The 23587-nt window shown below is 37.2% G+C and overlaps 2 protein-coding genes across 4 annotated transcripts in view; one reads left to right on the forward strand and one right to left on the reverse strand.

The window, feature by feature from the left end:
• Window positions 1-21265, forward strand: part of RTN4 (reticulon 4) — an 81256-nt gene extending 59991 nt beyond the window's left edge. For all 3 annotated transcript variants that reach the window (XM_008956255.4, XM_034953151.3, XM_034953152.3), the window contains 6 exons: window positions 5755-5962; window positions 10790-10928; window positions 18699-18768; window positions 19596-19642; window positions 19842-19900; window positions 20265-21265. In XM_008956255.4, the coding sequence (XP_008954503.3) occupies window positions 5755-5962; window positions 10790-10928; window positions 18699-18768; window positions 19596-19642; window positions 19842-19900; window positions 20265-20307 (566 nt within the window). In that variant the 3' untranslated portion in view covers window positions 20308-21265. The remainder of the gene's footprint in view (window positions 1-5754; window positions 5963-10789; window positions 10929-18698; window positions 18769-19595; window positions 19643-19841; window positions 19901-20264) is intronic.
• The window catches only part of EML6 (EMAP like 6), a 262879-nt gene continuing 259878 nt past the window's right edge, over window positions 20587-23587 (reverse strand). Inside the window, exon 42 of the mRNA XM_055107940.2 lies at window positions 20587-23374. Within this exon, the coding sequence (XP_054963915.1) occupies window positions 23350-23374 (25 nt within the window). The 3' untranslated portion in view covers window positions 20587-23349. The remainder of the gene's footprint in view (window positions 23375-23587) is intronic.

The raw sequence follows: 23587 nt of genomic DNA on the forward strand, positions 1-23587 counted from the left end.
CTTGATTCAACGCAGAACACCAGAATCATCAACTTAGTTATATACTGCTAGAATTTTAACTGTTGGCTGGATCCAAATATTTATTAACCTAACAGACAGGATGTTCTTTTTCCAATAGGAAAGCCTACTGGGAAAAATAACACTCGTAAGACTCTTCAGTAGTACCGAATAGAAACAGAATGGAGTGAATTTTTTTCTGATTATAGTCATGATTCATGCTTGCCATTAGAGTGGGACCATTTCAGATGGCACAGAAAAGAGTAAAGAAGCAAGTAAAACTCATTGATAATCCCGTTATGCAGAGATAAAAACACTGCTTAGTAGATATACTTTCAGACTTCATAGTTATATGTTTAATTTCTTTTTTTTTTTTTTAATCTGAGATGGAGTCTCTCTCTGTTGCCCAGGCTGGAGTGCAGTGGCGCAATCTCGGCTCACTGCAACCTCCGCCTCTCGGGTTCACAGCATTCTCCTGCCTCAGCCTCCTGAGTAGCTGGGACTACAGGTGCCCACCACCAAGCCTGGCTAATTTTTTTTTTTTGTATTTTTAGTAGAGACGGGGTTTCACCGTGTTAGGAAGGATGGTCTCGATCTCCTGACCTCATGATCCACCTGCCTCAGCCTTCTAAAGTGCTGAGATTACAGGCGTGAGCCACCACGCCCGGCCATATGTTTAATTTCTTAAGTGAGAATATACTGTGAGTCTTTTTGTAACATTCTGTTTTCATTTATCATTATGGACATGTTTCTGTGATAATGTAGATCTGTATCACTTTTTTTAATGGCTACACAACATTTCTCTTGCATAAATATACCCTGATTTTATTTAATTAGATTCACATAGTTTTTAAAAGTCATTTTTCAACAACTTAATTATAGTTCTCTACTGTGGGAAAGTACTTATCAAATATAGTGGAGTAAAGCCCTGTTCTCGGTTTTTGGGTCTAACGGTAGGTGAAATATTCACATTAAAATTTGTCCCTTATTGATTAAACTATCTTGTTAATTTCACTTAGCTTTTCTTCTTGGCCTTTATGATTCATCTTGCATGTTGTAATTATCTGCCTACACTTTGCCCATTTGTTATGCATGCACACGTATAACATTTTGAAGCACTTTAATCAGCTAAGCCTTCAATTTGGCATCATACAATGGAGAATATGAGTTTTTATCCATAGGAATCCTGGGTTCAGATCCATGTTCTGCCACTTATTAATGATGTGATCTGGGTCTAGTCATGTAGGAGCTGGGTCTCACTCTTTCAAGCCTACCTTTCATTAGGTTTGTTTGTTTGTTTAAGAGATGAGGGGTCTCTGTGTTTCCCAGCCTGGTCTCAAACTCCTGGCCTCCCACCTTGGCCTCCCAAAGTGCTGGAATTACAGGCATAAGCCACTTTGCATAGTGGCTCATTAGGTTTTAATAATTGAAAGAGATAATGTTGTATAGGCTACTGCAGTGTTTGGCATCAAGGAGGTGTGGAGATTGGAGAATGTAGATCAGCAATCAAAACATCTATCAGGCTTAAGCGTATCATTTTTCAAACTTTTAAAAAGTTTCTCTCATACAGTTGCCATAATGATAGAGTTTATAATTGCTTGAAAAATTGTAGGAATATGAATTTGTTATTTTCCTAAAGTTTTAATAATGTCTGGTACTTAAGATATTTCTAGGAAGGTTCAAATCAGAAGACTGGTATGAATAAAAATATTTAAGCTTCCTTCTCACCAAAAAAATCTAGATCTAAAAAGGAAGGAAATATTTTTAAATTATATTGAGCACAGATAATGCCCTAGTAGTAAAACTTCATCGGTTTGGATCCACTGACAGGGAATTTGAATGCAGTACTAATGTGTGTATCTTTGTACTGACTGTGGGTCATGTTAATTCCTTAAGGGAAAAGAGAGATTAGAAGACTAATGCCCTTTATGGACGATAAAACTGAAGGCCAGAGAGGTTGGAGTCATATCCAAAATCACACAGTTGCTGAGCTGGTACATGCTAGGATGTGGGTCTCTTGAATCCCAGTCCTGATATTTCCTTCTACCATATTCATTTAGGTAGAAATTATAGACTAATTATAAATAATTCATATATAGTCACTACACCTGTTTAGACAGTAACTCTGTTATAATATTAGGAAGTTTGATTAGACATTAATTTATGTTGTACAGTGCAAACCTCTCAAATCCAAAGTCATTGATTTCATGGCCAGGTTTTACTGAGTAGTTTTTAATGATGGTAAAAAAATAGCAAGTACATCTGCATTTACTTTAACTTCTCACCAATAGTGATTTTGAAGGTTAATTAATGTTTCTGAGCAGTTTGAGAACCACTTTTATAAAGGAGCATTTGTTCATATGAAAAATAGATTTGAGAGGCTGGGCACGGTAGCCCACGCCTGTAATCCCAGCACTTTGAGAGGCCGAGGCGGGCGGATCATGAGGTCAGGAGATCGAGACCATCCTTCCTAACACGGTGAAACCCCGTCTCTACTAAAAAAAACAAAAAATCAGCCGGGCATGGTGGCGGGCGCCTGTCCCAGCTACTCGGGAGGCTGAGGCAGGAGAATGCCATGAACCTGGGAGGCGGAGCTTGCAATGAGCCGAGATCGCGCCACTGCACTCCAGCCCGGGCGACAGTGCGAGACTCCGTCTCAAAAAAAAAAAGTAAAAGAAAAATAGATTTGAGGTACACCTTACTTGCTGATTCCTTTGGGCTATTAGCTTTTACTTACCCTATAATAGTAAAAACTTAGATAAGCTTTAAAATTCTTTCCCATATGGTTTATAAAGTAACATGTTTACAATATAACACAACAGTATAGTTTATTAACCTAAAGTTAAAATGTTTGAAATTTTCTTCTTTATGTATTTACTATTTAAATATTAAGGTGATTGTGATTGTGGTAATAATAACAACAACAAATAGCACTGACATTTATTAAGAATTTATTATATGCTATGTACTCTATTAAGTGCTTTACATTAATTATCTTACTAATGAAAAATCTAGTGAATGACATCTCAATGAGATCATTCCTATTTTTTTATTGACAAATCATAGCTGTATATATTTATGGGGTACAATATGTTTTGACATGTATACAATGTGGTGTGATTAAATCAAACTTATTAAAGTACCGCCTTGTTACCTATTATTTTTGTGGTGAGACATGAAATTTACTCTCAGTTATTTGAAATACATACAACTATTGACTGTTGTCACCCTGGGGTGCAGTAAATCTCAAAAGTTTTTTCCCCTTTCTGTCCAGAAACTTTATGCCTTTTGTTCATTCCTATTTTAATATACATTTTATAGATGAAGAAACTGAAATATAGAGGACTTTAGTGACTTTCCTGAGGTCATGTAGCTTGTAAGTTATTCAACCATTTTTTTAGTCTAGGTGACCCAACTATAGAACCTAAGTTTTTTGTTTGTGTGTATTAAACCACCGTTGTAGGGCACAAAGGGAGCCTCACAGGAAAGAGTGATCTTACCAAGGGCTGTCTTTATCATCACTCCCCTTGTTCTCTCACTGTACCCTCCTAATAAAAAAAAAAGGCATTAATTATTAGAACCACTGTTAGCAGAAAGATGCTTACAGTTAGGCCTGTACCTTTAGGTTTTCTAGATCGCATTCATTCTTCAAGACCCAGCTCAGTTTCCATTTACAGTATTTCACAGTCTTAACATTTCTTCCAGTTTTTCCCTTTTCTGAGTTCTTATAGCAGTGCAATGTTTATTTTATACCTTCATTGACTTGCTTTTATATGTCTTGTCTTTCCTAGAATTGTAATGTTGGACAAGACCTTCAAGAATCAGAATGAGTTTTCTCATTCTGCTAGGTTGAGTTACTTGAACAGTTTCACGTCATTAAGTGTTTGCTGATTGCCAGAAACCTATTAGCGTTGCTCTTATCTCCTTATTCAATATGACATTATTCGTAATGTCCCTTTGACAACCTATAGATAGGCCATTTCAAGTTCTTGTCAGTCCTCAGTTGTGCTAGTACAATAGTAGAAACTAGTGGAATAGCACTAAGCTCCTTTAGATGTTTTAGGCAGGGGCTGTAACAAACAAGTTTGGGAATATTTGAATAAATAGTTGAAATCAGAGTTTGAAAACAAACTTCGAAATCATATATAGAATGTTAAATTAATAGCATTCAAGCCAGACCATTTAGGCAACTGAAAAAAGTGTTTGAATCCCTGCTATGTACTGGACACAGTGATGGGCATTTAAAATATCCTAAACAGTACTCATGATATACTAGCAGCAGTTAAGGACTTTGTACTAATATCCAACATTGTGCAGTTCACATACATAGTTTTCCCTACAGAAGTACCCTTAAGAGCAAAGGAAAGTTACATACATCTTTGGGGACCTTGGGGATCAAAACCAAAGCAGCCCTAAAACTGTGATTTTTCTTTGATGTCACCTCTTCTTAGAAAGAGTATATCCATATTTACTATAAATTTTTTTTCTCCCAATTGTTCACAGTTCAGACAGATTAATTATATCAGCCTATGAATTCAAGAGCGCTTTGGCACACTTTGGGGTTCTCCTTGCATTGAGCATAACCTGATTTTGAGACATCAGGCTATGCTTACTTGATCCCCTCAGTGGCCCTGTGGCCATGTCCAAGAGCAGACATGCTAAGTTGGGCTTTGTCTGACTCCTTACTATTAATAAACATTATGTAAATGTGTAACACATTTACTTTTCTTTTTTCTTTGACCCCTAAATTTTTACGGCATTATATTTATCAACTCTTAGAAGGAAGTGGCTTTTCAGGTAATCTAAAGGCTGTTTGTTTTGTCTTTTTCTTTGTAGGAAATTCTTCTTTTAATGATACCCAGGTTAAGTTACAATTTTGTTGCTAAAAGACAGATCTTAAGAGCAGAGTTATTACTAGCACAAAAAAATCAAATAAGAAAAAAAGCTCATTCATATGTGTAGTTTTTGTATCTCAGCCTTTTTAAATTTATTTTCTGCATATAAATATATTTTGGTGTCACTGAAGTATCTCATTTTAGTGTGTTAATATTTTTTCTGTTATTGGAATATATTTATTGAATTATTTGAATATATAGCATGCATTGTATGAGATGAAAAACCCCAAGATGATTTTTTTGGAGACAGAGTCCTGCTCTGTCGCCCATTCTGGAGTGCAGTGGTGCAGTCTCGGCTCACTGCAACCTCTGCCTCCCGGGTTCAAGCGATTCTCTTGCCTCAGCCTCCCGAGTAGCTGGAATTACAGGCATGCGCCACCATGCCCCACTAATTTTTGTATTTTCAGTAGAGACAGAGTTTTGCCGTGTTGGCCAGGCTGGTGTGGAATGCCTGACCTCAGGTGATCCACCTTGCCTCAGCCTCCCACAGTGCTGGGATTACAGGCATGAACCACCGTACCTAGCCCCCAAGATTATTTTAAGTAACTCCTTGTTTTGCATTAGAAGTCTTCTAGGCTTTGGAGACATTTAATCATTGTGTATGGCTAGAATGATTTGGTTATGCAGAAATAAATTTGAATAAAAAACATTTCATCGTCAAAAATAAAGGTGTTATACTAATATACAACCACGAGTGGGTTTAAAATGTGGGTTATAAAGTTAGTGTTTCTTTAACTTAGTGTTTCTTTAAATTTTTAGGTTTGGTTTTACTTTATGTAGTAGCCTTTTTGTTTTCATAGATGGAGCAAATCCAAATTGATAAAATAACGTTCTAATTTCAGATTTCTTTTTCAATTTTTAGTTGTTGACCTCCTGTACTGGAGAGACATTAAGAAGACTGGAGTGGTGTTTGGTGCCAGCCTATTCCTGCTGCTTTCATTGACAGTATTCAGCATTGTGAGTGTAACAGCCTACATTGCCTTGGCCCTGCTCTCTGTGACCATCAGCTTTAGGATATACAAGGGTGTGATCCAAGCTATCCAGAAATCAGATGAAGGCCACCCATTCAGGTGAGATGTCTGGAAAACAAGGCAGGCATTGGCAATAGTGTAAACAGGATTGGTATTAAGACTTCATCTACTGTCTGTAGAGTTACAAGCATGCATTTTTTTGTTATAGATAATTGCAGTTATTTGCTTGAGCTATACCAAAAACATCTGCTTTTGAGATTTTCTAAAAGTCGTTTTAAAGGCTCATGATGGAGGAGACTGTTTATGTATCATTAAACTAACTCTGCTACTTGTTAGGAATATTTATTAGAGTTAAGCATTGGTTATCTTACTTGAATGAGTGTTGTGTCTTTTTAACATGGGTAGGTTTGATGAGGGTTATATATTCTTTACTGCTTTTTATGCTGTGTGATAACGTGCTTTCTGATATTTCATATCTTTCTAGTATGCTGATGTTTTCTGTTATGCTTTTCTTTATGTATTTTCTTTATCTAGTTTCTTCTCGTTTCTTAAGGCATTACTTTTTAATTATTTTTTGGAGAGCTTTATTTCAGCATCTCCTTGTCTCTCAACTATCATCTTCTACCCTTATTTTCACAAGTATACTATAGCATTATATAGTTGCTATGGAGACACAACCTCAGCTTGAGTCTTCTGCCCTCACCTCATACTCTGCATGTTTTTCCCCCTCTTTTTTAATTGACATATAATTCATATACCATAAAACTCATTGGTTTTTAGTATATTCACAGAATTCTACAACCATCACTATTTTCATCACACAAAAAGAAACTTCCTACTTATTAACAGTTCAACTCCCCAACCAACGCCCGACAACGACTAATTCACCACGTTTTTAAATGAACTTTTCCCCTCAAACTTGTTAATTTCTATCCATAACACCACTACCATGCTAGTTTTCAGGCTCCTGTTTTGATGTTATCTTTGTTTTCATCTCATATAAAGAAAATCACTAAATATTGTTAGGAAAATCACAAAATTTTGTTCTTTTCCACTGCTTCCTCAGTCTGCCAGGGGCCTGTAAAGCAAGGCCATGGCCAAATTCAGTCTGCTGCCTGCTTTTGTAAATAGTTTGTTGGAACACAGCCATGCTCATTCATTTAGCTGGTTTCGTACTGTAATAGCAGAATTCAGTAGTTTTAAGAGAGACCATATGGACATGAAAGCCTAAAATGCTTAACTATCTGGCCCTTTACAGAAAGTTTGCTGACCCCTAATTGGACTCCATTTGTTACTAGATTGACTTGTAGTTACCTCGGATTACTTCATTTCTTACAGATGATGTCAGATTAATTTTTCTAGAAGTACCACTTTTTTTCTAAAGAGAAAAAAAACAAAAGAAAATGCACCGGCCCTCTATAGACTGTAGGATGAAGTCCATATGTCTTTGTCTTGTCTCCCATTTACCCCTTCCAGAGTTTTGTACCCGTGTTCATGCCGCCTTCCTTAGCTGCCTCAGTCATACTTTTTATTTGGTTCTTAGTTTGGTTCAAGACCCAGCTCTTTGGAGAATTTCCTAACCCTGACCCCAAATGATCCGAAAATTCAGTTCCTACTGCATTAACTAAGCCTTTGAAATGTTAATTGTTTTGCATAAGGAGATCATTTTTCTTCAAATAGATTGAGATAATTTAAAAACTATTTCTAACTTGTTAGCTTGAAAGTAGGGGAAACAAAGGAAAAAACTATGTGTGGCAAGGTAAATATCTGTTTGGGCATATGACTATGTACCTACCTACAACATGATCCAGTTGATACTAATGGGTAAACTTAAATGGATTTACAGACTTTGGAAGAGGAGACCTACTGAATTATTTTGTTTATTGTAAAGACTGGTGATTTTTCTCTGGCTTTCTCTTTTTGATGAAGTAATGATGTTATACAAGTTTAGGGGGAGAGACCAACATTTATTGAATAGCTCCTATGTGTCTAACCTTTTATGTACATATTTTAATAAGTTTGTTTTAAATTTGTGATAATTCTGTGAGATAGGTGGTATCACTCCATTTTATGGGGTGACGGGGAAAAAGTTGGAATTCAGTAACTTGAAATTGTAGTTTGAAAATGGCAGAGCCAGCCAGACATGTTGGCTCATGCCTGTAATACTAGTGCTTTGGGATCCTGAGGCAGGAGGATTGCTTGAAGCCAGGAGTTGGAGACCAGCCTGGGCAACATAGTGAGACTCCCATCTCTACAAAAAATTAAAAATTAGCCAGGTGTGGTGATGCATGCCAGTAGTCCCAGCTATTCAGGCAGCTGAGCTAAGAAAATTGCTAGAACCCGGGAGTTCAAGGCTGCAGTGAGCTGTGATCATGCCACTATACTCCAGCCTAGGCAATAGAACGAGACTCTTTCAAAAAAAAAAAAAAAAAAAAAAGGCCGAGTCATATTATTATCAAGCCACAAATCATAAAGAAGTATGATTTTTAATTAGTTATGCTGAAATATGTAAAAATATTGTCAAGCCAAAACTTCTAAATTTTCTACAGTTCCAGTTTTACACATCATTTGATTTTTGAGGTTTTTGGAAAATATTAGTGATTTATTTCCTTCTTAGAAACAACTTTATTCATTTTTTAAACTTTCTTCAAAGAGATGGGTCTCACTGTGTCGCCCAGGCTAGTCTCGAACTCCTGGACTCAAGCAATCCTCCTGCCTCAATGTCCCAAGTAGCTGGGACTACAGGCATGCACCACTATGCCCGGCTAGAAACACTTTATATTCTTAAAGTCCTTTTATAGTCATTATAAAGTAAATTCAGCCAACATACCAGTTTAAGCTTGTTGGACAGTTTTTCCTAGTACCCCTTAATCATACTAGTAGAGGTGATATTATGTGTTTGTATCTAATACCTGTGGTTACTGAGTGATGAACAGTGCTGGCATTGTATTAATATCACATAAATGTCAGTTGAATTAGTGTAAATATCTACAGGATGTCATTGATGGGGAGTACTGTCTTTATGGCTTCTGCTTAGGCATCTTGTCTTCAGCAAGAACAAGTAACAGTGGTACAAAGAAGCAGAATACCAACCAGGGTTATATCAGCCACTTTCCTATATTTCTCAAATTTGGGTAAACAAATAATTGCTGGTTTAAATATCAGTGTGAGTATTTGAGTATTTTTAACTTGATATTAATAACTCAGTTTTTTGTTAATAATTGTCTAACAGTGTGTTAGACCATGTATTAGTAAAGATACATTCTTGGACCATAACAGTTTATACTCTAGTAGGAAAAATATACAAGTATACATGTGTCTATATTTCAGAGCCGAATCTAGTAAATACTATAAGACTAACACAAAAGAAAGCATTGTTAGAATTATACAGGAGTGAGAGATAACATCAGGGTTTTATGAAAGAGATTGTCAGATAAGGCTCTATGTATGGGTGAGATTTGAGATGGGGCTAACTGGCTAAATAAGGTATCACCAGAGGTAAGAGAGCATTGCAGATTGGGAAAACCATATGATTAATAAGGGCTACATTAAGGTTAAAAAATACTTAGTGAATGACTCATTTCTGGCTGCAACATAAAGAGTAGTTGGAAGTAAGGTTGGAAAGATTTAGGAGGATGTCCCTGGTTGAAAAGTTGGAGTCATAGAATCACAGAATGTTTGAGCCTGAAGGAACTGAGGAAAGTCTGTTTCTCAAATTTACAGAGTTGGAGCACTTACCCAGAGAAGTTAAATGCCTTTTGCAATGTTGTATAGCTAGGTAGTGGCAGGTCTTCTAACTCTTGCTTGAGTTCAGCCTAGACAGCACTATCTAGGATAGCTCACATAAGGTTATTCTGGCATTGGCTGACAGAATGGATTTGGATGCAGGCAGATCAGAGATTGGTTTGGAGAGTGATAGAATATTCCAGCTCGTAAATAGTAAGTGCTTAAAATAGAGTGATGGCACTGTGAATAAAAACCAGGAGACATATTTGGGGCATGTTGCAGAGGTAAAACTGTGGGACAAGGAGTTGTCTAAGATGTTATTTCCACTGTAAGAAACTGGCATCCTGAGACATGGGGAGGTTATGAGGACTACTTCCAACAGATACGAGGGAACACTCAGCACTTCTGAGTTGGTTGTACCCTGCCAAGATAAAATGGCTTCTTTGAAACAGTAATGAAACTGTTTCTTACATTCCTGTGGACTTGACTTTTTCCCCAGTATAGTATTTTTATTTATTTATTTATTTATTACCAATACAATACTTTTAAATTTAACAATTTTAGCCATCTCGGTATGGATTAAAACATCTAGATGATGTAACTCTTATGTTTTGCTAGGATTGCCACTGTGCTTTTGGCAGCCACTTTACAATCTGGTGCTTGACATATTGAGCAATTTCCCCTAAAGGTTAGTCTGAGAGAGTTTAGGATTTGGAAATGAAAAAGATCTTTGTTAGGAAAACGTGATGAGACAACATAGTGTCAACTTTAAGAAAAAAAAAAAAAAAAAACCATAGTCATAACTACCATTTACTGAGTGCATCCTTGTGCTCAGTTGCATTAGGCACTTTTCTTACTGAATTCTCATGATAATCTCCACTTTATAAATGAGGAAACTAAGTTTAGAGGGAAGAATAAATAACTTTGCAAAATTACCTAGCCAGGTAAGTGGCAGAGCATCAGATTCAAGCCCAGATCAGTCTGGCTTCAAAGTGTATGCTTTTTCTGTGCTAGTCAGCAGACAGTGCCTATCAAGGAAATACCCCTTACTGCTGAGTTTTTATATTGCCCCTAATTTGGAAACAGTTGGCTTTTATAGTAGAATATTTTCTTAATTTCTTACAGATATATAATTTCTGATTGACATTTAGGGGAAAATCACTCCAATTAGTGACAATTATGATGTGTTTTGTTTTCTAGGGCATATCTGGAATCTGAAGTTGCTATATCTGAGGAGTTGGTTCAGAAGTACAGTAATTCTGCTCTTGGTCATGTGAACTGCACGATAAAGGAACTCAGGCGCCTCTTCTTAGTTGATGATTTAGTTGATTCTCTGAAGGTAAGTTTATTTTGCCTTTCATTTTTGATATACCCAGAATTTAGTATCAAGAGAGTTGAGTGTAAAATTCTGTTTTTCTATATTCAAGTAAATGATAAATATTAATTAAATCACATGGCTGTAAACTTGTGTTTTAAAATTCAGAATCCAATCAAATAAGGATGAAGAAGTGCTATTCCCTTTTTTTTTTTTTGGTCATACTTAATACAGAGAGTCCTGTATTCCTTTTCAAAGGAGAATAAGTTATAAATCATACTTGTGGGCCGGGTGTGGTGGCTCACACCTGTAATCCTAGCACTTTGGGAGGCCGAGGCGGGTGGATTACCTGAGGTCAGGAGTTCGAGACTAGTCTGGCCAACATGGAGAAACCCCGTCTCTACTAAAAATACAAAATTAGCCAGGCGTGGTGGTGCATGCCTGTAATCCCAGCTACTCAGGAAGCTGAGGCAGGAGAATCGCTTGAACCCGGGAGGCAGAGGTTTCGGTGAGCTGAGGTCACCTCATTGCATTCCAGCCTGGGCAACAAGAGTGAAACTCTGTCTCAAAAAAAATTATATATATATATATACATATATATATATAAAATAATACTTTTGGAAATCATAAAGATTAAAAGAAAAGGAAATTAATCGGAATTTTGACTATAAGCATAAAGATCGTCTAATGCATTATCAGATTTATTCATTCTGACTTTGCTTTACAGTCTAGCACTTAGTTTCTTAGCTTGTATGTGATTCATACATACATGAAAGCTATTTCATATCTTGGACTCTTTCTTATTCTAGATAAGATTTAATATTCTGAAACACTTCAACTAATCTTCAACTGGTAATCATTGGAAGTTTTTCTTTAGTTTTTGGATCTCGCTACATAAGCAGCTGTTAAGAGTCTCACCTTGCAAATAAACTCTCCCAAAGTTCTGACTGACGAAACAGGCACTAAACCACAGTTGTGTAATTTAAGCCTGAAGCGCTGGACCTGTAGTGCTTTTCTTTTTCATAGAACTTGTCATTTGTGTTGTATATGCTCTTGCCTGTGACTCTGCAGAAAACAGGCAGACTTGTTTCCAATCTAAGCCTGGGCAGAAATGTAGTGGTGGTAATTCTCATAATTTTTTATTTTTCATTTCCAAGAGGAATGTTCTAGTTTATATTTATCACACATGCCAAGGATATAGTAGCAATAAGGTGACTGGGCCTTTAGACTCAGAAAAACAATTTCTGAACTGGTCAAAATAGGTTTAAGTGCTTAAAGTGCTTTTTTTAAAAAAAAAACAACAAAAAAAAACCATTTTAGCCTTTATAACCTAGTAGTTGATACATTATTTTCAGCTGTTTGCGTCTCTGGGCTTACAGGTATGAGCCACTGCGCCCAGCCGCATCTCTTATTTTTATTTATGACTTGGAACTTAAGTTACTTCCTAATAACATCAAGGGTAAATAATGTAGTTTCCTTTTATTACTTACCTCTTTCGTATAGAGTGGTTGCATTTAGTGACTAAATCTGTAGTGATGTTTTAAAATGATCCGATGTTAGTCTGTAAATAAAAAGATTACGGTTATGTTGTTTGGCATGTTTGGTTAATAAGTTTCAAAAGAGATCAACTAAAAATAGTTTGGAGCAAATGAAATAGAACCTTGTACATACAGCCTAGAGGAAACCAGTTCCTATTCATGTATTATTACCTTCTATACGTAGCTGACTTCTAGGGTAGAACATGTGTGAAAAGTGATTGAGAAGGAGGTACTGATGCCGTTTAAGATGGATGGTTTGTGGGTAGGAATTGACTGAGAAGAAGTACTGTCTATAAGTAGTAATTCAGAGCTTCAAACAGCAAAGAACCATCTCTGAATTTAGTAGTCAAAGATTGGTGGGGGAGAGAGGCGACTTCAAAGAAAAGCCTGGTGAGCTTAGGAGAGGAGAGATGCTTGTTGTTTTTATAGATTCAATAAACACGGCAACAGAGATACACCAAAAGTCATCCTCCATGTTTGCACAGTATAGCAGTGAAGGCAGCTATATGTCTACAATTTAACATTTTTCTTGAGAGAAATGTCATTTTGAATAAATCTATTTTTTAAAAAAATTGATCTGGGAATGATTCATTATGCTCTAGTTTTCTGAGTTTGAGTATAAAGTTTCCACTTGTCTTTAATCAAAAGAAAACTTATTTATTCTTTCAGAGAAAATTTTCATCCATACACAGTCCATTTTGTAGATACGGGGCAAGAGGAGAGAGAAAATGTTAGAAAGGGGCTGATGAGATCTTAAGAAACATTTTAAATCTCTGTTGTGCACACGTATTTGAGAATCGAATATGAGGACTTTTTAAAAAAAGTTTTGAGAAATAATTTCTTTGTTAAATCTTATCTTTTAATTTCTTTTGAAAACTACATTGTTTTGTAAAAGCAATCATGTTATTCATGAGGAAGCTAGCATAAATGAGAGAAATCGAACTTGATAAGTTCTTGCATTGAGTGACTGCTAATTTGAAAGTAACAGAAAGTAACACATGATGAGACAGATTTCCTTTCTGGAACACTTGTTGTTTCTTAGTATTGAAAAAAAGGACTTTCATTAAAATTATAATTTATCCTTAAGGATTAGCAATCCTTTTAAAAAGAAAAGAGAAGAAAAACATACTTGATTGGTTTCCCTGAGTTGTGTTTTTGGCAAGCCCAGAGCTCAAGGAAACCTGCTTGGTGACTTCCCCAGCTGGCAATTCATTTAGGACTGCAAATAAATAACAGTTGCCTCATCATGTTAGCACTTAAAGTGAACCTGGCATTTAGATCTCAAAATCTAGAGGCAAATGAATAAGGCAGGGAATCTGTCCTTTTCTCCCCATGAAAGGTAAAGCCCTTGGTAATTCAGGTGCACACTCTGATAATGTACATGAAAGGTCTTCCTTGATAAACAATAAACCTTGTGATTTTGCCACACAAGAATTTAGCTAAACCCTTTCCTAATGTCATTGTATATGAGTAGTACAGATTCCATGTGTTTGTTTCCATTGAATATAAGGGTACTACAGAAATACTGAATACTTCCTTAAAACAGCTTTTATTGAAAAAGGAAGCTGATAAAAAAAACATCACTTTGCTTTTTTGTAAAAATGCTTGATAGGATTACCTTTCTAGAGAGACTTCTGTGTATGGCCACACTGATCCACCACAGTTTTTGTTTATATAGAGAGCATTTTAAAAAGAAGAAGGTTTTCCTGGCCACGCACAGTAGCTCACGCCTGTAATCCCAGCACTTTGGGAGGCCAAGGCGGAAGGATTGCTTGAGGCCAGGAGTTTGAGACCAGCCTAGGCAACATTGTGAGACTGTTTGTATAAAAAAAAAAAAAACTAAAAAATCAGCCAGCCATGGTGGCCCATGCCTGTAGTCCCAGCTACTTGGGAGGCTGAGGCAAGAGGATTCTTGAGCCCAGGAGGTGGAGGATGCAGTGAGCCATAATCATACCACTGCATTCCAGCCACGGCAACAGAGTGAGACCCTGTCTGTTTAAAAAAAAAAAAAATTATTAAAATCTTAATCTTAAGTCCCTTAATAGTGGACTGTATTACTTTTTGCCTTTTAGCCACAAAAACTGGTAGGGAAAGTTATATTCTGTCACCCTAAAGCAAGCAAAAAATGTTTTTCCGATTCCCATTCTTTTTTTTACTTTTTCAACATAAGGAAAAATGTATTTACCTTGTTTAAACGGATTTATTTTAATGCCTTATAGTCAGATTTTAAATTTATGGGAAGTTTGCTAATAGCCCCAGTCTCTCCAGTTTAGATGAATGTTTTTTCTTATTTAAATAAGAATGAGTTTTTAAAAATTTATAGGAAGTAGCTTTTTATTGGAATTACATTGATTTTATATGATTCATAGCTAGGAAAATGGAAACCATCTTAATTTCAGGAAAATGTAGTAGAAATTATTCTCATTTCTAAATTTTTGTCATTTAGAAAAGACATTTTTATCAAGCTCTGTGTTTACAAAATAATAGTTTTTAAACAACAATTTGAAAGACGTATCTCTATAACTCATTGTCTTCATAAATGCAAAATCTGTTGTGTGCCCTCAAATTTATATCTACATTTTTAGATTCTGGGTCACAATTATCACTAGCTCTTTTTTTTTTTTGGAGATAGAGTCTTGCTCTGTCACCCAGGCTGGAGGGCGGTGGTGCGATCTTAGGCTCACTGCAACCTTTGCCTTCCAGGTTCAAGTGATTCTCCTGCTTCAGCCTCCTGAGTAGCTGGGATTACAGGCGTCCGCCACCACGCCCAGCTAATTTTTGTATTTTTAGACGAGATGGGGTTTTGCCAAGCCTTGGCCTCCCAGAGTGCTGGGATTACAGGTGTGAGCCACCATGCCCAGCCTACAATTATGACTATTTCCATTTGAAACCATCTTCCTCAGAAATTGAAATTTTAGAGCCGCTCTTGCTAGCATGTGAAACCTTTTCCTTGCTTATTGCCTTTTGGCGGGGGCAGTGAAGGAGGAGCCTGGCCTTTCAAAATGTGATCAAAAAAATAACCAAACTCCAGGGCTCATTAGTCCTTTTATAAACGCCGGTGTGAAATGATGGGCATCTTTGTGCCTGGTCCAAGTTTCCTGGTGGTTGACTTGGGCGAATAAAAATAAGACATGTTCTGCAGAGTTCTCCTTTTAAATTCTTGTGTAATGTTCCGTTTGTTTTGCTCCTTTGCAATTAACTACAAACTTCTAAGTCCTAGAAAAGATTTCAAGTATTTATAGAGTGAGCAACGATCATTTTCCTAGTCAAATAGTATGGCAAAAATCACTGTTTTAAAAAGTTGTGGCATTAAACTATAAATCCTCCCTCCCCCCGCTTCCCACCCCCAATTATGAAAGAAAAGCATATGACAATGCCTACTGGGCTCAGCTTTTGGGCTAATTGAGTCTGACTGAGCCTTCTTAGCGGGTTCCTGTCTTTTGAAACCTCAAATCCCAAAAAGTTGTCTAATAATTTTACTTTTTTAGGGACTAAGACCAGGTATTTTCAGCAGAGGTTCTTACTTTTCTGTAATTGAGGCGCAACTATAATGTTCCAGAACACAATCTTAAATCTGAAAGTGAGGGGAAGAAAAAAAAAAAAAAAAAAAACGGCCTGAGCTCCAGAAATAGCTGACCCAGAAGAACACTAAAATCTAGCTCTCAGGCTCATAGGCAGCTGTTAACATTCACATTTTGACAGCTTCCTTTCAGGTTTCTTGAGCTCTCAGAAAAATTAGAAGGAAATGGGCTGGGGATATAGAGAGAGTCCAAACTACCAACTAATGAATGAATCTGAAGGAGACACAGAAGGGCAAGTAGAGTTAAGAGTTTGAGAGTGCAGGAAAGTTTTGAAATGGTCAGAACTGCCAGAGTAATTTCTGAGATCTTACTAAGCACTCTCCCACCGTTTGCCTTAAAGATACCCCTTCCCCCAAATTGAAACATCACAAATCTGCAGAGCTCTTTAATCAGGTGTGTTATACACAGTGAATTTAATTCTCTTATTGCCCTGGAAGAAAGATAAACCAGACGTGGCCCTCGCCCCTTTTCAGTAAGTATTTGTTAGATCTTCATTACATTTTAGGCCTCCTTCCTCCAGTCTCTATACTGTGCAATGGAGAGATAAGCTTTGACCTCTTCAGTTAATAAGTATTGGCTATAATGTTGCAAAGTATTTGCCATGGAATCGTGTAGAATTTGTTAAGTCCAAAATGAGAGCAGCCTGTTTGCTTCTTTAAAGTGTTTATTGACCTTATTCCTGCCATGTTACAAATCCATCATTTGTGGTGGATTCCCATTAATAATGGTTACTCTCTAGGTTAGTTCTTGCTGCCACCCCTTTCTCTCCTGGTGGTGTGTTCCCTGGATACACTTAACCACTATTTCTGTTTTGGGCCCCCGAAGTGTTCAGTTTTCTCAACATAGCTGCAACATTTAAAAATTATATGATAGCACACAAAAGTGTACATTTCTGGCAACACTGGCCTGGAATATTTGCATGGCCACAGCATATGGAGCAGGGTTGTAAGTGCCCCTTTGAGAGGAAGAATGCATATCACTGTGTGCCTCAATTCTCTCCCAGCCTCTCACATACATGTATGTCACCTGCCTGGCCCTAAGGACATTTGAGACCTCCCTGTGTTCTTCTCTTTGTCTTGGGATAGCCTGGCTTTTAGGAAGTGTTCTCAAAGAGGCAAGTGACATTTGAGCCCCTTCAGTGGCTCAGGTGTGAAGTCTTGGGCTTTTCCCCTGTGGACTTGGAGTGAAGCCTTGTCAGTGACTGTAATGACCAAATGAGGAGTTATTTTAGCTTGTGTTTGTTACTATCTTCTGTCATGTTAACGGCATCTTCGTTGCTAGAGTAATTTCTTCTAAAATATGGAAGGTCAATACTTTTCCCTTTAGACTTGTGGATAGTGATGGATAAAAATAACTCTCTTGCTCTATAGTAAACTTGCTCAAGTGCAAAAGTTATATTTAGCTTCAGCAATAGGAGTCTATAAAACTGTGAGAGAAAAGCCTTACTAACTGAAGTCATCCTTCAAACCTTTCTACCAGGGGTTCCAATAGCAATTGCTAAGAATACGGCAGCTTAAAAAAATTTTTTTTCAATTGACAGATATTAAGAATGCCTGATATTTACTGACTTGAACATTAGTTAAATTCAGTTAGGGTGACCAGAGTGTTGCTATTTGTAGAACTGTTGCTTGGTAGAGTCATCCAAAGTGTCTTCCTAAGCTGTAATAAATATGCTTACTAATGTTTGACTGCTTAATTAATGGTCAGTAAGCATTCAGTCAGAGTTCGTTTAATACATGGAGAAAGATATATGCTTTAGATCAAGGGTTAGCAAACCACTGCTTGTTTGGGCCACGGCCTGTTTTTGTATAGTGTGGGAGCTAAGAGTGGGTGGTGTACATTTTTAAAGGGTTATGACAACAACAAAGAATAATATGAGACACAGACCCTATGTGGCCCATAAAACCTAAAATTTTACTGTCTAGCTCTTCACAGCGAAAGTTTGCTGATCCCCGCTTTAGATAATGGGGGTGCTCTACTACTCCCCTTTTCATTTATACTGTTACATAAGCCTAAATAATCACTGTAGCTGGTGGCATCGTGTTTGTTACCTACTAAGTAGGTCAAAGTGATTGCCAGACATACACATGAAGGCCTTGAATTAGAAAGCAAAGGAATTGATGATGACCAATGTTTAACACAATTCAGACTGACTTTGTGCCTGATCCTTCAAAGGCTAGAGGTGATATTTTTGGTACCTGAAACGTAATTTCCCTGATAAGTACTCTTTGCCCAATTATTGCTTATCAGCTGAGATATTAATGTCTGAATTATTCAGCTCATATATCTTCAAGCACTCAACTAGTTCATACTTTGAAATCAATTTTAATAGACAATTCTCATAACACCTTTATAATAGTCTTCCCATTTAAAAGCTAAATGTTGTTAGTGCTGGAGGGGTAAGATGCACCCTTGGTATATTTTCTGATCTCAGCAGAATCAACTACTTGGTAGTGTAGTCCAGAGAAAATGGGTCAAATCTATTAATTATTTTAGGATTTTGAAATTCATAATTGAGACTCGTGACTTAATAGTGAACTGTTCATGGTACTTTACCCAGTCTTCAAGTTGTATGCCTTTTGTAGGTAGGCATTTAGCTGGGATGCTTTTGAAAGCATAATTAAGAAACTTTACTTGAATTTTGTTTATAATGGGCTAATGTTATTTTCTTATAGTTTGCAGTGTTGATGTGGGTATTTACCTATGTTGGTGCCTTGTTTAATGGTCTGACACTACTGATTTTGGGTAAGTCTATAAAGCCATTGGGATGACAAATTGCTGGAAAGATTGTGTGCCAGGAGCTTAGACATTTTAGTGGAGAATATTCTCATTGTATGAAAAGTAGGGGATGAAAATGTGGGCCGGGCACGGTAGCTCATGCCTGTAATCCCAGCACTTTGGGAGGCCGAGGTGGGCGGATCACCTGGGGCCAGGAGTTCGAGACCAGCCTGGCTAACATGGTGAAACCCCATTTCTACTAAAAATAGAAAAAATTAGCCGGGCGTGGTGGCGCACGCCTGTAATCCCAGCTACTCCGGAGGCTGAGGCAGGAGAATCACTTGAGCCCAAGAGGCAGAGGTTGCAGTGAGCCGAGATCGTGCCATTGCACTCCAGCTTGGGCAACAAGAGTGAAACTCCATCTCAAAATAAGTTTGAGGTTGTATTCTCTTTAAATAAGTTGGTGATACTGCTTCCCAGTTTATTGAAATGCTACCTTAGTTGCTGAAGACAGCTCCTACTAACAAACAGTGATAAACCAGATGAAGGGTGGCTTTATATGATGGTGCAGTCATAAATCTAACCAGGGATACCTTTATTTTATGAAATCTCACTGTGATATGATTTGAAGCTAGAAATGGTTCCTAGCTCTAATAACTGCAGCCTCACACAGTTCATTCATTCCTCTGGAGTGGCTCCTCAACGGCAGATGCATCCAGAGATCCTTATGTTTTTATTCATTGATTAGGAACACTGCTTGGTTATCTTGAGTTGCCAGTTTAATAGTTTTTTGAGTGTTTATTCCTCCCAAATCATTCCATTCTTTTTGAAAAGTTGTATATTTCCCTTTTCAGCTCTCATTTCACTCTTCAGTGTTCCTGTTATTTATGAACGGCATCAGGTAATTTCCTAACTAACTGCTGACTTCAGAATAGAGCACTCACTCTATTACATGGGATTTATGAATGTATTAGTGCCCATTTTCAGTGTCTTACAAAAATGAGAAGTGTGATGGTTTCTTAAGCCTTTAGCTTGACACATAGTAGTGGTTAATAAGATTCTTTAGCAACGGTAATAATTCCTTTATACCTCTCTTTCAGGCACAGATAGATCATTATCTAGGACTTGCAAATAAGAATGTTAAAGATGCTATGGCTAAGTAAGTATTTAAAATCTGCAGTGTTTTTACTAGGGTAAGGTGTGCTGGATTGTGAGAACAGTATTTTCATATTGCAGGCATAATGAGTAACAAATCTCTATCAGACCTTAAGTGTGACTTCAGAGTTGCCAAAAGATTGTTTTTCTAACATTTGGACCATTCGTTTCTGGGTTTATTATGTGTTTAAGGCTTTGTTTAAATCTAATTCATGAGGCCAAGGTGGCAAAATTATAGCTTAGAATTAGGCAGCTTTAAGGATTTCATTTCTTGTATTAGCTGAATAACATACAAGTAGTTCTTGGAAGATGGTATTTTAAGCAGCAGCAAACAAAACTGATATTTACATTGACTTTTTCATTTTCAGAATCCAAGCGAAAATCCCTGGATTGAAGCGCAAAGCTGAATGAAAACGCCCAAAATAATTAGTAGGAGTTCATCTTTAAAGGGGATATTCATTTGATTATACGGGGGAGGGTCAGGGAAGAACGAACCTTGACGTTGCAGTGCAGTTTCACAGATCGTTGTTAGATCTTTATTTTTAGCCATGCACTGTTGTGAGGAAAAATTACCTGTCTTGACTGCCATGTGTTCATCATCTTAAGTATTGTAAGCTGCTATGTATGGATTTAAACCGTAATCATATCTTTTTCCTATCTGAGGCACTGGTGGAATAAAAAACCTGTATATTTTACTTTGTTGCAGGTAGTCTTGCCACATCTTGGCAAGTTGCAGAGATGGTGGAGCTAGAAAAAAAAAAAAAAAAAAAAAGCCCTTTTCAGTTTGTGCACTGTGTATGGTCCGTGTAGATTGATGCAGATTTTCTGAAATGAAATGTTTAGACGAGATCATACCGGTAAAGCAGGAATGACAAAGCTTGCTTTTCTGGTATGTTCTAGGTGTATTGTGACTTTTACTGTTATATTAATTGCCAATATAAGTAAATATAGATTATATATGTATAGTGTTTCACAAAGCTTAGACCTTTACCTTCCAGCCACCCCACAGTGCTTGATATTTCAGAGTCAGTCATTGGTTATACATGTGTAGTTCCAAAGCACATAAGCTAGAAGAAGAAGAAATATTTCTAGGAGTACTACCATCTGTTTTCAACATGAAATGCCACACACATAGAACTCCAACATCAATTTCATTGCACAGACTTACTCTAGTTAATTTTGTCACAGAATCTATGGACTGAATCTAATGCTTCCAAAAATGTTGTTTGCAAATATCAAACATTGTTATGCAAGAAATTACAAAATGAAGATTTATACCATTGTGGTTTAAGCTGTACTGAACTAAATCTGTGGAATGCATTGTGAACTGTAAAAGCAAAAAGTATCAATAAAGCTTATAGACTTAAAATATGCTTTGGTATTTTCATTTCATGAAATTGCAGCAGATTAAAAATGCACACAGTGGGTAAACTGCTTCAACCAGCGAACGGTAGAGTGAATGGTAGCTTGTGCTTTTGGAAGGGTTTTTTCAGCTGATGGTGCAGCTGTTTACTGTGGAAACAAAAGTCAACAAATGTGTTTACATAATCAAATTTTATTTGACACATAAAATGTTTAAGTGATGTGTTTTATACTTTGAAAATAAATTCATGCACCAATATTTTAACATATATCATACAGTGCAGGATTTATGAACATACATAAAATCATACCATATAAACGTTTACAAATAAGTTTTTCATGACACACGGACACTATTGCTCTTTAAATATGGTTGTACATGTCATCATTAATCGATTCATTGTTCTTCCACATGGTTATTTCAATGCAAGATCCGATCAGCATGAAGAGTCTAGTACAAGATAGGCAGACATGGTTATCACTCTGCATCACCAGTCACATGGTTACAGAAAACAGAATTGGGACTGCATAGGGACTCTACTGCGGGCCCAACAACCTATTAGTGGATTGATGTAAGGCATTAGTAAATTGGCATATAAAAATAGCTTAATGAGTGATCTAATCCATTTAGAATGCTGAAGCACTTCTGTGGTAAATGTTAGTCTATTCTATAATTGAAAATGCCTCATTTTACCTTTTCTCTAAACTGACAAATGCAAGTAGCCAGTAACTGTAGGTCTAGAATTTTCGTTCACTGACCGGAAGGACTGATAGGCATTTATGTGCTCAGAACCACCAGTCCCTCACCAACTCTCCTTTCAGTGAGCACTGTCAGCCACATCCTGTAGTCACTGGTCAGCTACATGGAAAGTGTGACTGAGGGGCTTACGGATGGCTTCTGGTAAAGATTGTCCAAGTCATATTCTGTCATACAACCAACTCCAAGGAACTCTAACTCACTTTATAATTTTGATTTACCAGCTATTCCTTGGGTTTACAATTTGTTCTGCAGATAATTTTTTTATAATCTGGACTTGACCTATATAGTTCGCCTGAAGCAATCAAATGAAGTCACCTCAACTCCACTCAGGGTGGTACACCAAGGTGCAGCCTTGGGTTACCTCATTTATCTTAAGATTTAACGAGATAAGTCAGCTCATTCTCCTGGACCTTCCTGAGCATTTTTCCCCTTCCATTTTGTAGTAGAAGTTTGTTTAACTTGAATTCTATTTTGGATTTTGTGGGTTTGGCACGAAACACAATGAAAACCCATAATTCTACCCTGTCCCGAACTTCAATTCCTTTGCTGCTCACCTTCCCATAAGCAGGTAACCGATGTCTTTCATTTAGGAAGCCTTGGTGTGAACACAGGACAAGGGTGACACACTGAATCTGCTAAGGGTCCTGCAGCCCTCCTCAGCTTTGAAGTTTTAGCACCATATGGAGAAAGGAGAAATTGGTGGGAGGTGAGACAGCAGCCCACACAACTGGAAACTTTCAAAGGCACTTAATGGATATAAAACTCTGCAAATGAAACATTTAAAAATTAAGTTTCTCAACTCCTTTATACATGGCTCATTTGGTTTTGAAAGCTAAACTGGAGAACAGAGGCTAGCGATATTTCTAGTACTTCGGTGCATCTAACTTAGGCTGTCTTGTTCAACTTATTGGTAAAAATGAACATTCTTGAAGTATATAGAAACAATAGCAAAACATCTTTGTAAAAGTTTTGATGCAAATTAAAAGCTACATATTGGTTAGGGTAACCGAGGCTTCAAAATTTGTCAGCGGGCTACATTATCAGATAGGATTTCTTTGTCAATGTAGTTAGTATGTATAGTGTTTAGTCTCAGGAACAGAGGCAAGCAGTCTTAACATTTTAAAACTTGACCTTCCTTCGTGGCATCACGGTTTTGGAGAGTCCAGATTATGGGAGCAGTTGTGTAACTTCTGCAGCGTTTTGAGCTTGTGCGTCCGGGGCAGCATGGTAGGCATTTCCCAACGGCTGGTGGCAAGGAGGCACCTCAGCATGGCCTCTGCAGTTGCTGGCTGATAGCAGCAGCAGCAATAACATAAGAGGCTTCTGGCATTTTACAGACATCGCCACACAAATACACTGAAAAGGCAGATCAAACAGTCATTTTGCATAGCTGGACATCATACTTGTGTCAAGTGGCAAAAAACAAGTGCTCAAAAGTCAAGCTCGGGTGATGTATTGAACATTTTGACTTCAAAAGGTAAACCAGGGATCTTGCCACCAAATTAAGATCTATTGCTTTTTTTTAAAAGGTCTGTTTTTTTCAGTTGAGTTCTGTTTGGTTCTTTCAGC

This window comes from Pan paniscus, chromosome 12 (assembly GCF_029289425.2).
Source record: "Pan paniscus chromosome 12, NHGRI_mPanPan1-v2.0_pri, whole genome shotgun sequence".
Classification (NCBI taxonomy): domain Eukaryota; kingdom Metazoa; phylum Chordata; class Mammalia; order Primates; family Hominidae; genus Pan; species Pan paniscus.